Source organism: Ovis aries, chromosome 7, assembly GCF_016772045.2.
Source record: "Ovis aries strain OAR_USU_Benz2616 breed Rambouillet chromosome 7, ARS-UI_Ramb_v3.0, whole genome shotgun sequence".
In the NCBI taxonomy this organism is placed as follows: Eukaryota; Metazoa; Chordata; class Mammalia; order Artiodactyla; family Bovidae; genus Ovis; species Ovis aries.
In genome coordinates, this window is record NC_056060.1 from 2402291 (window position 1) to 2417819 (window position 15529).

The 15529-nt window shown below is 33.8% G+C and overlaps 1 protein-coding gene across 1 annotated transcript in view; it reads left to right on the forward strand.

The window, feature by feature from the left end:
* The window catches only part of YTHDC2 (YTH N6-methyladenosine RNA binding protein C2), a 71990-nt gene that overhangs the window by 46490 nt on the left and 9971 nt on the right, over nucleotides 1-15529 (forward strand). The window contains exons 21-26 of the mRNA XM_015096775.3: nucleotides 3740-3866; nucleotides 4925-5130; nucleotides 5464-5659; nucleotides 6243-6352; nucleotides 7910-8202; nucleotides 12396-12573. Coding sequence (XP_014952261.2) covers nucleotides 3740-3866; nucleotides 4925-5130; nucleotides 5464-5659; nucleotides 6243-6352; nucleotides 7910-8202; nucleotides 12396-12573 — 1110 coding nt within the window. The remainder of the gene's footprint in view (nucleotides 1-3739; nucleotides 3867-4924; nucleotides 5131-5463; nucleotides 5660-6242; nucleotides 6353-7909; nucleotides 8203-12395; nucleotides 12574-15529) is intronic.

The following is a 15529-nucleotide window of genomic DNA, read 5'->3' on the forward strand; positions in this document are numbered from 1 at the left end:
TTTGAGTAGATGGACCTTTGTTGGTAAAGTTATGTCTCTTCTTTTTAAAACATTGTCTAGGTTTGTCATAGCTATTCTTCCAAGGAGCAAGCATCTTTTAATTTCGTGGCTGCAGTCACCATCCACAGTGATTTTGGAGCCCAAGAAAATGAAATCTGACACTCTTTCCCCATCTATTCGCCATGAAGTGATAGGACTGGATGCCATTATCTTTGTTTTTTGAATATTGAGTTTTAAGCCAGGTTTTTCCTTTTATCTTCATCAGAAGGCTCTTTAGTTCCTCTTCACTTTCTGCCATTAAAGTGTTATCATCTGCATATCTGAGGTTGTTGGTATATCTCGCAGCAATCTTGATTCCAGCTTGTGCTTCATCCAGCCCAGCATTTCAAATGATGTACTCTGCATACAAGTTAAATAAGCAGGGTGACAGTATACAATCTTCTGCCCAGTTTTGAACCAGTCAGTTGTTCCTTGTCCAGTTCTAACTGTTGCTTCTTGATCTGCATACAGGTTTCTCAGGAGGCAGGTAATGGGGTCTTGTATTTCCATCTCACAAAGAATATTCCACAGTTTGTTGTGATCCATACAAAGGTTTTACCATAGTCAGTGAAGCAGAAGTAGATGTTTTATGGGAATTCGCTTGCTTTTTCTATGATCCAGTGTATGTTGGCAATTTGATTTCTGGTTCCTTTCTCTTTTCTAAATCCAGTTTGTACCTCTGGAAGTTCTTATTTCACATACTGCTGAAGCCTAGCTTGAAGGATTTTGAGCATTACCTTGCTGGCATGTGGAATGAGTGCAGTTGTACAGTAATTTTAACATTCGTTGGCATTGCCTTTCTTTGGGATTGGGATGAAAACTGACTTTTTCCAGTCCTGTGGCCACTGCTTAGTTATCCAAATTTGTTGACATAATGAGTGCAGCACTTTCATAGCATCATCTTCGAGGATTTGAAATAGCTCAGCTGGAATTCCATCACCTCCCCTAGCTTTGTTTGTAGTAATGCTTCCTAAGGCCCACTTGACTTCACACTCTAGGATGTCTGGCTCTAGGTGAGTGACCACACCACTGTGGTTATTGCATCATTAAGAGCTTTATTGTACAGTTCTTCTGTGTATTCTTGTCACCTTTTCTTAATCTCTTCTGCTTCTGTTAGGTCCTTGCCGTTTTTGTCCTTTATTGTGCCTATCTTTGCATGAAATGTTCCCTTGGTATCTCCAATTTTCTTAAAGAGATTTCTAGTCTTTCCCATTCTGTTGTTTTCCTTTATTTCTTTGCATTGTTCCCTTAAGAAGGCTTTCTTGTCTTTCCTTGCTAAAAAGTATTTTGTTGTGATAAGAACTTTTAAGATCTACTCTCTAGTCTGTTAACTAAAATTGTGATCATTTCACAATATATACATGTGTTGAATCATTATATTGTGCACCTGAAGCTCATGTTGTAAGTCAGTTATGTCTCAATAGGAAAAGTTACTATTGGGGACTTCCTGGTGGTCCACTGGTTAAGACTCTACTTCTAGCGCAGGGGATGCAAGTTCCCTCATCAGGGAACTGAGACTCTACATGCTGTGTGGTGCAGCCAAAAAACAAAAATTACTCTCAGATGAACATTTATAAAACAGAAATAGAGTCACAGATGTTGAAAACAAGTTTATGGTTACCGAAGGGAAAAGGAGGAGGGAGGGATAAATTGAGAGATTGAGATTGACCTGTATACACTACTATAAATAAAATAGATAGCTATTGAGAGCTTACTGTACAGCACGGCGAACTCTACTCAGCACTCTGTAATGACCTGTAGGGGAAAAGAATCTAAAGAAGAGTGGATCAGTTCAGTCCAGTCGCTCAGTCATGTCCGACTCTGCAACCCCATGAATCGCAGCACGCCAGGCCACCCTGTCCATCACCAACTCCCGGAGTTCACTCAGATTCACGTCCATCAAGTCAGTGATGCCATCCAGCCATCTCATCCTCTGTCGTCCTCTTCTCCTCCAGCCCCTAATCCCTCCCAACATCAAAGTCTTTTCCAGTGAGTCATCTCTTCTCACGAGGTGGCTAGAGTACTGGAGTTTCAGCTTCAGCATCATTCCTTCCAAAGAAATCCCAGGGCTGATCTCCTTCAGAATGGACTGGTTGGATCTCCTTGCAGTCCAAGGGACTCTCAAGAGTCTTCTCCAACACCACAGTTCAAACCCATCAATTCTTTGGCACTCAGCTTTCTTCACATTCCAACTCTCACATCCATACATGACTACTGGAAAAACCATAGCCTTGACTAGACAGACCTTAGTTGGCAAAGTAATGTCTCTGCTTTTGAATATGCTATCTAGGTTGATCATAACTTTCCTTCCAAGGAGTAAGCGTCTTTTAATTTCATGGCTGCAGTCACCATCTGCAGTGATTCTGGAGCCCCCCAAAATAAAGTCTGACACTGTTTCCACTGTTTCCCCATCTATTTGCCATGAAGTGATGGGACCGGATGCCATGATCTTCGTTTTCTGAATGTTGAGCTTTAAGCTAACTTTTTCACTCTCCTCTTTCACTTTCATCAAGAGGCTTTTTAGCTCCTCTTCAGTTTCTGCCATAAGGGTGGTGTCATCTGCATATCTGAGGTTATTGATATTTCTCCCGGCAATCTTGATTCCAGCTTGTGTTTCTTCCAGTCCAGCGTTTCTCATGATGTACTCTGCATAGAAGTTAAATAAGCAGGGTGACAATATACAGCCTTGATGTACTCCTTTTCCTATTTGGAACCAGTCTGTTGTTTCATGTTCAGTTCTAACTGTTGCAGCATACAGATTTCTCAAGAGGCAGGTCAGGTGGTCTGGTATTCCCATCTCTCTCAGAATTTTCCACAGTTTATTGTGATCTACACAGTCAAAGGCTTTGGGATAGTCAATAAAGCAGAAATAGATGTTTTTCTGGAACTCTCTTGCTTTTCCATGATGCAGCGGATGTTGGCAATTTGATCTCTGGTTCCTCAGCCTTTTCTAAAACCAGCTTGAACATCAGGAAGTTCATGGTTCACGTATTGCTGAAGCCTGGCATGGAGAATTTTGAGCATTACTTTACTAGCGTGTGAGATGAGTGCAATTGTGTGGTAGTTTGAGCATTCTCTGGCATTGCCTTTCTTTGGAATTGGAATGAAAACTGACTTTTTCCAGTCCTGTGGCCACTGCTGAGTTTTCCAAATTTGCTGGCATATTGAGTGCAGCACTTTGACAGCATCATCTTTCGGGATTTGAAATAGCTCAACTGGAATTCCATCACCTCTACTAGCTTTGTTCGTAGTGATGCTTTCTAAGGCCCACTTGATAACTGGTTCACTTTGCTGTGCAGAGAAACTAACACAAATTGTAAATCGACTATATTCCAGTAAAAATTACTTAAAAAATAAATGTTCATGTCAAAAATGAAAAAAATTACTGTCTTAGAAACTTTATAATATACCATACAGTGTTATTAACTATACATCCCCAGGACTTATTTATTTTATAACTTTAAGTCTGTACCTTTTAATCCCCTTCACTTATTTCACCTACTCTCCACTCCCTTAACCTCCCCTCTCTTGCAGTCATCAATCTGTTCTTTATATTTATGTTTTTGTTTGCTTGTTTTCTTTATTTGTAAGAGAATTAGAAAAAGAAGAATTGACTTTGAATGGTTAATACAATGATTTTCAGTTACTTTGCTTCCTAACTGAGAAGTGGTGTGTCTTTTGTGTAATTTTATTTTTATAGGCATGGCAGAAAGCTCGAAGTGATGGGTGGGAGCGAGCTTTTTGTGAAAAGAATTTTCTTTCACAAGCTACCATGGAAATAATCATAGGCATGAGAACTCAGTTGCTTGGTCAGCTTAGAGCATCAGGTAAAGTTTCCTCCAAAGAACCTATTTCAACTACTGGGAGTACCCTGCCTATGCCTTATAGTACTTCTTATGTTAACTAATGCCATCTTGCATTATCTTTATAACATTATCATGTTGTATATCTTTTGTTCATGAACTGCTTTGTATTAACTTTGTAGACTTCTGCATGATATTAACTTTTATTTGTTGATTTAAAAAATGATAATGTAGAAGCTGTGGGTGATGAATGATTTTATAATGTTGGCAATAAAAAATTTATAATATATTTTTTTGGAAAATAGATTAAGGTATGGTACTTGTTATATTTTATTGCTATTAATAAATAATTAGTTTTATGGAAGAGAAATTGCTAAAAATTAAGTGGATTGATATGAATGCTGTCCTTTATATTTTTGGAACATAAAACAACTAGTAAGCACATGAAGGCACTTGATTTTTTTTTTTTAAGAGAATGCCAGTTTTGCTATATCATTTTAGAATTGTTTCTTTGAATTTCTTTTTGAGTGACATTTTATCTTAAGGAAATAGAAGAAAAGTACCTGAGCCTGTATTTCTAGAATAGCTCAAGTGCCAAAGTGATATAAGGCATGAACCAGAGGATTTAGAGTTGTTTCAAATATGGGGAGATATGAAAGACTATTGAAATTCAAGCAAGAATACTTTATGTTTATTTGACTTCACTTCCAGGATTAGTGTCTATCACAACTAACATGATATTAATATCATTCAGCGGAGTATTTTAGGTTTTTAGGTATGATTTTAGGATGCTTCTGATAGCTGTTTACGGAGAACTTTATTGCAAGAGTGTTTTTTTTTTTTTAGTCCACAACTTCCCAGTGTATCTATCTACTGCTTACTTTAGTCTAAGTAAACCTAAACTTTCTTAGAACATTGCTTCTATATGTTAAACTTTTCAGAAGAAATTTTATGAATTATTGTGAAATTTGAATCATTAAACTCGTGTCTGTTATACATTATTTTTTTGTGTGAAGACCACAAATTTAAAAGTATATCTTGTGAAGTAGAAAAAGTTGGTGTGGTTTCTTTCGTCTTTCTAGGTTTTGTGAGAGCAAGAGGTGGTGGTGACATTCGAGATGTTAACACAAATTCTGAGAATTGGGCTGTTGTTAAAGCTGCGTTGGTTGCAGGCATGTATCCTCATTTAGTTCATGTGGACAGAGAGAATGTAGTATTGGCAGGCCCAAAGGAGAAAAAAGTACGGTTTCATCCCACTTCAGTTCTCAGTCAGCCTCAATATAAAAAGGTAAAACTTTTTGAATGTTTTTTGGCCTTGAGGTAAAACTTGTCTAGTTTAAATAGTTGAAAATCAATGAAGAATGTTCCCAATGCCAACATGCTTTGCAAAATTAATTAGTTACAAATGTACAATTCAACACTGGAACAAAATTTTGACAGAATCGAAAGAAGTAATGTGTTAAATATTAAGGGACTTTTGTGCAAACTATGTGAACAATGATTTGCTTTAATTCTTGTTTGAGTAGTAATATATGCATCATCTCTTTTGCTGAGGGACTTTGTACAATTACCGATAAGTGATAAATTCAGTTAACAGTTTTAAAATTTATTTTCCTAATAGATTCCTCCAGCAAACGGTCAAACTGCAGCAATCCAGGCACTGCCCACAGATTGGCTTATTTATGATGAAATGACTAGAGCTCATAGGATAGCTAATATTAGATGCTGTTCAGCAGTGACACCTGTCACTGTGTTGGTATTTTGTGGACCAGCTAGGTTGGCAAGTAATGCTCTTCAGGAACCTTCATCTTTTCGTGGTAAATATATTATGATGGAAATACAAATCTATTTGAGAGAAAAATCTGTTTTTTTCTTATTAAACCAAACAGAATTTGAAATTATAGAAATTTATGTGGTAGTAGTTCCCTTTTGATGTATTATGACTAATTTAAAAATATTAAAATATACCACTATTCTTGAAATTGATTTCTAAGGTAGCTTGATATTGATTTGTGCATTTTTGATTAATCTTGCTGATAGGAAGTTTAGTTTTTTCTTCCACTTGAATTTAAATGATAGTTTACCATAAATAAAGGTAATTGTTTAAAGGAAATGTTACCCATAATCCTACTATGTTTATGCAGACACTTTTTAATATTTAATATTTGAGAAAAAGATTTGAGAAATTATGATATTTAGAATTTGAGTAGAGAAATAAAGAATGGCCAGATTCTGAGTTTTAATTTGTGACCTGCTGTGTTTAGAGAACTCTCCACACAAATTGTTAGTATATCAGCAAGATTTGTGTAAATGCAAAGTATCTGTATTGGCTTACTTTTTTTGCTGTGATGTTAGATAGTAAAAGTGAATTTCTTTTCCTTTCCATACGTGTTTGAACAGCGGATGGTATTCCTAATGACAGTAGTGATAGTGAAATGGAAGACAGGACTACTGCTAATTTGGCAACTTTAAAACTTGATGAGTGGCTTAGTTTCAAACTAGAGCCAGAGGTAAGTTGCTTTCTAGCAGTGTGATAGATTTTTTTCATTCAGTTGTATGAACTATACATGGTGTGATGAGAACTGTCTCTTTAAAACTGAGCCCTCGGTGTGAGAGAATAGAATACGACTATGTCTGTGCATATGAGAAAATACTGAGTGCTGGGTGCACAGGAAATTCTTCTGTTTTGTATAACTCTGTGTAAAGGGAAAGGTATCAGGCCATTTTGTTTTCTCTTTACATGTGTCAAGTAGAAAAGATGAATGTTTGTTATCAAATTAAAATTTTGCTTGACAAAGCCTTCCCTTGATTCTATCTTTACTTTTAAAGATCATTTTATATCCTTTTGGAGGACAGTACGAACTGTCAAAAGTTGATACTGGCTAGAGCTTACTTTTTTACATGCATTCCTTGATCACTTCAACCTGCTGCAGTCTCATTTCCATTCCCATCCATTTTTCCCTTCACTGAAACTGTACTTGCCGTGGTCGATGCTGTCTCCTCCATGTTGTCAAAGCCAGACTGCTGTTCTCGATAAATGTGGCCTTTCTCTCATAGTTAACACTGTTGCCCATACCCTTCCCCATTTTCCTTCCTCACCCCTGTCCAACTTTTTGTCACTAGTTTCTATACTACTCCTCTTTCCTGATTCTTCTTCTATCTAGCGAGGCTGTTCCTTCTTAGGTTCTCTCATGTACCCTTTTGTATGTGCTTCTACCCTAAATGTTGGATGGTCACCAGTAGTATGTGCTTTACACTCTTTACACTGTCTCTGCACAGTTTCTAGGGACCTTACCTCTGTGTGCAGATTTAGTAATCATTCATACGCTGATAACTTCCAGGCGTATCTTATCTGTATCTCTAGCTTAGGATTTTCTCTGTATGAATTCAGCTGCTTTCTGGACATCATCATTTGGCAGTAAAATAAAGTACGAATGAAATTTAATGTATTTTTTCTTTATTTACCCTGCTGTTACTTTTCCAGTATTAATCACACTTTACCACACATTGTTTTTCTTTCTCTCTCATTGGACTGTGTAACTTGATTTTGTGTCTCTAGTGCCTCAAAGTGGTAAAGAAATTTTATTTTTTTCATGCAACAAAATGAATGAAATTGGTAATAAAGTGTGAAATGTGTTCTTTGGAAACAATTTCAGACTGAAGAATAATTGTCTTGCAAGTGTGGTACATATTTTGCTGTTACCTATTTGAACTGAGGGCTTCCCTGATAGCTCAGTTGGTAAAGAATCTGCCTGCAATGCAGGAGACCCTGGTTCGATTCCTGTGTTAGGAAGATCCACTGGAGAAGGGATAGGCTACCCACTCCAGTATTCTTGGGCTTCCCTGGTGGCTCAGCTGGTAAAGAATCTGCCCACAATGCAGGAGACCTGGGTTCAGTCCCTTGGTTAGGAAGATGCCCTGGAGAAGGGAAAGGCTACCCGCTCCAGTATTCTGGCCTGGAGAATTCCATGGACTGTATAGTCTGTGGGGTCGCAAAGAGTTGGACACGACTGAGCGACTTTTACTTTCACTTTCATTTGAACTGAAAAAAAGCTATTTTATTACAGGCAGCCAGTTTATTGCTGCAACTTAGACAGAAGTGGCACAGCTTATTTTTACGTCGAATGAGAGCTCCATCCAAACCTTGGTCTCAAGTTGATGAAGCTACTATAAGAGCAATTATAGCTGTTTTAAGCACTGAAGAACAATCTGCAGGTTTACAACAGCCATCTGGGATTGGCCAAAGGCCAAGACCTATGTCTTCAGAAGAACTTCCTTTGGCATCATCTTGGAGGTCAAATAATAGTAGAAAAAGTTCAGCAGATACTGAATTTTCTGATGAGTCTACTACTGCAGAAAGGTAAATTTATAGCATTTTATTAAAGTGAGATATTTTCTCTAGGAAATATTTATCATAGAATCACATGCTTTTATAATATTTAAAAATTACTTATAATCTGAGATATGCAAAAAGGTTACAATAAAATGGGAAGAATTTATTACTTTTAAAACATAATTCTTTTAAGTGTTAGATAATATAAAGAACTTCAAGCTCCTAGGGTCTTGAATTATTTAAAAAGGAATTTTTATTTTTTTGTCAGGAAAAGCTCGAAATGTTTAATTTTCAGAATTTACAAATTTAGGGTCTATGAAAAAGGTAATAGCATTTTTTATTGTGCATTTTAGTTCATATATGTCAAGTCATATCTTTCCTAGATAACCTCACAGCAAAAAGTGTTGGCTATGGCCATTTAGAGTTCGTCTCCTTCCAAGTCTTACCTAGGTATTAATAAAACTGACTGGTTTTTGTACAGAAACGTACTTTATTCATTTGCTCATACAGGGACATATTAAATGCTTAGTGTTCTTGGTGTGAGGTATATAGCAATTTATAACAAATAAAAAACAAATCTCTTCAGAAAGGTTACATTTTGTTGAAGAGAGGAATACATATATTAAAAAAGTAAATTTACTGTCTTGGCAAAATTTCTTACAATTTAGCTAAATTCTTTTATCCTTTCTATCATTTGGCGATTAGATATGAATTTTTTATCATATGATTATTGAGAGCTCATATATTGAATCATTTTTCCAAAATGTATTTGGTAATGTAGTATTTATAGTGAATGGTTGGCCATGATTTAGAAATATTTCTGGTTGTAAAAATGTTTGTTAGAACCCAATTTGTATTTCTTTATATCAGTTAAAAATTTTTTTTTTACCTTGATAGAATGGATAACAGAGACAACGTTCTTGCCTGGAATACTAGTTTGAACAATATAGTGGATATTATCTTTGTGCTAAGAATATTATTTCATTGTTAAAAATTGAAACTAGAGATAATGGAGGCATAAAAGATATGTAATGCTTATTGTTTTTCAAGGTTCAGATGGAATATTTAGTACCTACCATCTTTTGATCTGATTTTACTTATTTGAATGAAGCTTAAAGGCATGTTATCAGTTAAGATTTCAGTAAAAAGCAATAATACATGCTGGATTCCAAGTTTTTCATATACAACATTTTAGGAATAATTCAGCCAATTGCTTATAATAATGTGTGTCCCTAAACCATTTTCTCTTATGTAGATACTGCCAAGCAAAAAATAAAATAGTAAAAAATACATTTTCTACTTAGATACTCCTCTTTTTAAAAAGATTTTTTGAAAAATTTCCTTGAATAAGAGTGATTTCGAATACATGAATACGTTTGCATAGAAATTATGTGGTAGACTTATTTATAGACTCCTCTGTAAAAAAAAATATATATATATATATATTCAGAGGGACTGTTTATACACACATGTGTTTATATACGTATATATACATACTATACACATGCATTTATGAGGAAAATTTTCCTATTTTCTTTATAAAAGTAATATATACTTGTTTAATAAAAATTAGAAATACAGGAGAAAATCATAATTATAATAAAGTATAAGAATAGTTATGCTTTAGAAACTGATTATCTTATAAATTCATTTTTCCTCCTATGATACCAGTATCTGCCATTTTCCTTTCCTTATAGGTTGTAGCTTTGCTTTCTTTATTCTCTTATCTGTTGAACAGTGAGATAAAGAATTTCATATACTTTTAGACTTTGTAGTTTTAATAGACAAGGCCTGAAACTGATATAGCTTGGTGAGGAATAGATTAAGGACTCTTCTGAAGATGTATTTTTGAATGGTGAATAATCTTTCTTTATAATCTTTCTGGAATTGCTTCTTGAAGAAAAGGTATTCATAGTATTTATAGTTAGAGTTTTCATACTAGGATGGCAAAATATAGATCAGTTAATTTCTTTTAATAAAAACATTTTATTAGTTATTTTTAAAAGTTTAAGAAACTATTAAAACATGGAAAAATGCCCATATCCCATGTTAAAATTAAACCAATGTTTTTAAATTGTCATTTTTTACATAATAATTTGCTTACAAAGAATAAACATCTTTTCTATAAGAAAAATGAGATATAACTGAGTTATCAGAATTCTTTGTTTGTTTTGAATGAAATTGTAGATGGAAAGGTTTATACAAATGCTTTGTTTCTACATGCATGAAATTTGAGGGGGAGCCAAAATTTGGGGAAGAAGAGAGAAAAGCTAGAATAGAGCACAGAATCAAAGATCAAATTGGAAACTGCAAAAATGGGCATTTAGTTCTATTGGAAGCATCATTTTTATTTTAATAAGATATTACCCTTAATTAAGTTCTGTTACCTAGTTTTCAGGTAAATAATCTGCTAGCGTAAGAATGATGGAATTTTAGAGGTATAACTTGATAATTCATTGAACTTCAATTCCTAAAGACAAAAGCCCTGAAAAGTTGTTTTTTTATATTTATCAAGTTCTTAATAATTATTCACATGTTTATTCATTATATATTTTTGTTAGCATTTTTAGGCTTTAGCTATTTTATTTCATTTGTGAAAGAAATATTGAATCCAAGATATTTATTGAAACAGAAGCAGAATGTGGGGATAAGCTATTTTAACTTATTTTGAAGGCAGAGTAATTATAATTGCAAGGCTCAGTGGAAGTTTATGAAATGTTTATGACTTATTCTTTTTATGTTTTGTTTATGTATTATATGTAAACACAGCAAAGCAAATGATTGTTGTTTAGTCTCCCATTTGTGTCCAACTCTTTGTGACCCTGTGGACTGCAATATTCCATGCCTCTCTGTCCCCCACCATCTCCTGAAGTTTGCCCAAGTTCATGTCCATTGCATTGGTGATGCCATCCAGCCATCTTATCCTCTGACGATTTTCACCTATTTGCTGTATCTACCCAATTATTTTTTTCTTGCTTCCTTCCTTTTTTTGTTCACATATTTCAAAATCAGTCTCTCACATCATGTCATTTTACTCCTCTGTATTTAGATTTGAATCTCTTAAAAAATAAAGGCATTTTTCCTATACAATCAAAATCCAATAATCAGTCCCAATAAAATAATCATTTCCCCAATTCTCAAACTATATTTATTTGAAACAGCATTCAGGGAGGACTCACTCATGCACTGTATTAGGGTGTCTTGTTTCTTGAATCTCTTGTGATCTAGAGCAGTTAGTTCCTTTGTTGACTTTTCTTAGGAAACTAGGTCAGTGGTATTATGACATGTACCACATTCTGGATATGTCTCTTTTTATTGCTATACCCTGCGTATTTCATGGATGTGGTTAGCTCTCAAAGCTTGATTAGATCCAGTATTTTGGCAAGAACATTTTTTTTTCTTTTGGCAAGAATATTTATAGGTAATGCTGTGAACTTTATATTATACTGCTTTAGGAATTACTTAATGTCTTCTTTGTTTTTTAATGTCTGGTTTTCCACTGAGATGTACGCTTTTAAAAAAATTATAAAATTCTTGACTGCCATTTTTGCTGCATTTATTCATAGAATTTTAAAACAGAAGAATCTTAGCATTTATCTAGTTTAATCCCTTTATTTAACAGCTAAAGGATATTAAACCTCAGATAAATTAAAAGACTTGCCCAGGATCACCTACCTCATTAGTTGTAAATTTAGTTCTGTCTGAAAATCTTCTCTCCTGACTCTAGTCCAGTATTATTTCCATTTTGCCATGCTGTAATTTTTAGTATGCTTTTGAAATCTGTTTGGTTTTAAGATATATGCAAATGGAAGAGAGGTGGAGTAGGTGGTTTTCTAGTAACGGCCATTAGCATAGATGTATTTAAATAATTTTAAAATGTTAAAAGACATTAGGCATCAATATATGACATTATAATTGTTTAGGATTTCTTATAGACTGTCATAAAAGAGGTTAGGAGTTTTGTAAGGGAAATAATACTTTGGTATCTAAATTAAAAATTTTTATAGGTTGTTTTTAATATATTTTTGTATTTTTTAAAAAATGCTATCTTTGTAAGTATACCCTAATAGTACAACCCTTTCTTCTAAATGTAATAGAAGAATGAAATTGCCTTTTAAAATACTATTCCATAAATCACAGAATCATTGAACTTTGGTTTGAAATGGAGTCTGCTTGGATCTTATGTGTAACTGATCTTTGCTTCCTCCTTTTCACTCAAGAGTACTGATGAAATCTCCAGCTCCAACACTACACCAGCCTCAGAAGTACAAAGATAGAGGAATTTTGCATCCTAAACGAAGCACTGAGGACCGGTCAGATCAATCTTCTGTGAAATCTACAGACAGCAGTAATTATCCAAGTCCTTGTGCTAGTCCTTCTCCTCCATCCTCAGGAAAGGTAGAGTATCAGGGATTTGTAGCGCATTTGGTGGTACATATTTAACAAAATTATAAATAATTCTGCTTTTATTTTTTATTTTATTATTTTTTTTAATTTTAAAATCTTTAATTCTTACATGTGTTCCCAAACATGAACCCCCCTCCCACCTCCCCTCCCCATAACATCTCTGTGGGTCATCCCCATGCACCAGCCCCAAACATGCTGTATCCTGCGTCAGACATAGACTGGAAATTCAATTCTTACATGATAGTATACATGTTAGAATGCCATTCTCCCAAATCATCCCACCCTCTCCCTCTCCCTCTGAGTCCAAAAGTCCGTTATACACATCTGTGTCTTTTTTGCTGTCTTGCATACAGGGTCGTCATTGCCATCTTCCTAAATTCCATATATATGTGTTAGTATACTGTATTGGTGTTTTTCTTTCTGGCTGACTTCACTCTGTATAATAGGCTCCAGTTTCATCCATCTCATCAGAACTGATTCAAATGAATTCTTTTTAACGGCTGAGTAATACTCCATGTGTATATGTACCACAGCTTTCTTATCCATTCATCTGCTGATGTACATCTAGGTTGTTTCCATGTCCTGGCTATTATAAACAGTGCTGCGATGAACATTGGGGTACATGTGTCTCTTTCAGTTCTGGTTTCCTCGGTGTGTATGCCCAGCAGTGGGATTGCTGGGTCATAAGGTAGTTCTATTTGCAATTTTTTAAGGAATCTCCACACTGTTCTCCATAGTGGCTGTACTAGTTCGCATTCCCACCAACAGTGTAGGAGGGTTCCCTTTTCTCCACACCCTCTCCAGCATTTATTGCTTGCAGATTTTTGGATCGCAGCCATTCTGACTGGTGTGAAGTGGTACCTCATTGTGGTTTTGATTTGCATTTCTCTGATAATGAGTGATGTTGAGCATCTTTTCATGTGTTTGTTAGCCATCTATATGTCTTCTTTGGAGAAATGTCCATTTAGTTCTTTGGCCCATTAATAATTCTGCTTTTAAATCACTAATCCTGGCCTCTGTTCTAGTTACAAATAAAAGTTTGCAAACAGTAAATTTTTTAGTTTCTCCTACTTGCCAGATATTTTTGGTCGGTATGATCCGGGAAAGTTTTCATACTAGTAGACCATTCCCTGATGGCATGTGGCTAAGCAGTTCATGATTCCCTTTCTGTATCTTTAGAACCTTTCTTTTGTTAAATACAAATGACAAAAGGAATTTCTTAAATTAATTTTGATTCATACTTTAAGAATTCAAAACAATGATTTCTTTCATTGTTAATTGATTTCTTCAATTCAGTGGTTATATTAAAAATACAACACTAGATGGCGTTAGGAAGATAAGGAAGTGTTGATAAAGAATTGAGAACTATGTATCTTTTAAAAAGTTTGTGATATGAATGATTTCAACTATTTAGAACAATTTTAATTTAATACTTGAATAAGTATTTGGTTAGTGTTTTTTAGCTATGTGATGTAGTTCTGGTGAAAATGTCTGCTAAAATACTATTGTTAAATAAGAGGAAAAGAAATGTTTTTGCAGATTTATATTCTTTGGCTTAAAGAGTATTTTTGTTTTTAATTTTAAGTGCCTTTATTAAGGCATAATTTATATGATAAAATTCACCAATTTAAAATACAGTATTGTAAAGTAAAATAAAGTAAAATTAAAAAAATAAAAACTATATAAATTAAAAAAAAAGAAACTTCAATTCAGTGAACTTTGACAAGTGTATGCAATCATGAACTGTAGTATAGTCTCATGTAGAGCAGTCCTATTACCCTCAGATTCTGGTAACCACTAAACTGCACTTTGTTCTTAAAGTTTTGCCTTTTTTTGGAACTTCCTGTAAATAAAATGTATATAACTTTTTGTGACTGGCTTATTTGACTTTTGAAATTGATTTGTAAATTATTGTTTATTATATTATTAGTTATATATAAAACATAATATTAATATAAAATATATATTATTGCATAATATATCATCATAATATAACATATAATATAATTATAGTCATATAGGTATTATATTAATGTTACTACAATATTAATATTATAAATATAAAGTATTTAACTTATATTAAATTTTATTTTATATAAACCATACATGTTATATAAAATTATATATAATTTATATTAAATTATATATTTAATTTAATTACTAAATTATATTAATATTTTACACCATTTTAGATATAAAATATTAATATAATATATATTAATATTATATAACATATAATATATTATCATATGATATATTATAATTATATTGATTATATGATATATTATATAAATATAAATATATAGAAATATATTTTATATAATATATAATATAAAATAAAATATATATAAGTGATAATATATGAATATATATTATATATAATATATAATACAATATATCATATTAGTAATATATTAATTATGCAAATGGAAGATAAGTGGAAGATTAATAGAATTATATATTTTATATTTTATTATTTTATAATTATTATTAGTTTATTACTTGTTATTGCTGGATAGTAAGTATCCCATTGTGTGGATATATTGAACTGTTCAGTTCAGTTCAGTTGCTCAGTCATGTCTGACTCTTTGTGACCCCATGGACTGCAGCACACCAGGCCTCCCTGTCCATCACCAACTCCTAGAGTTTACCCAAACTCATGTCCCCTGAGTTGATGCCATCCAACCATCTCATCCTCTGGCATCCCCTTCTCCTCCTGCCCTCAATCTTTCCCAGCATCAGGGTCTTTTCAAATGAGTCAGTTCTTCACATCAGATGGCCAAAGTATTGGAGTTTCAGTTTCAGCATCAGTCTTTCCAATGAACACCCAGGACTGATCTCCTTTAGGATGGACTGGTTGGATCTCCTTGCAGTCCAAGGGACTCTCAAGAGTCTTCTCCAACTTTCACAGTTGAAAAGCATCAATTCTTCAATGCTTAGCTTCCTT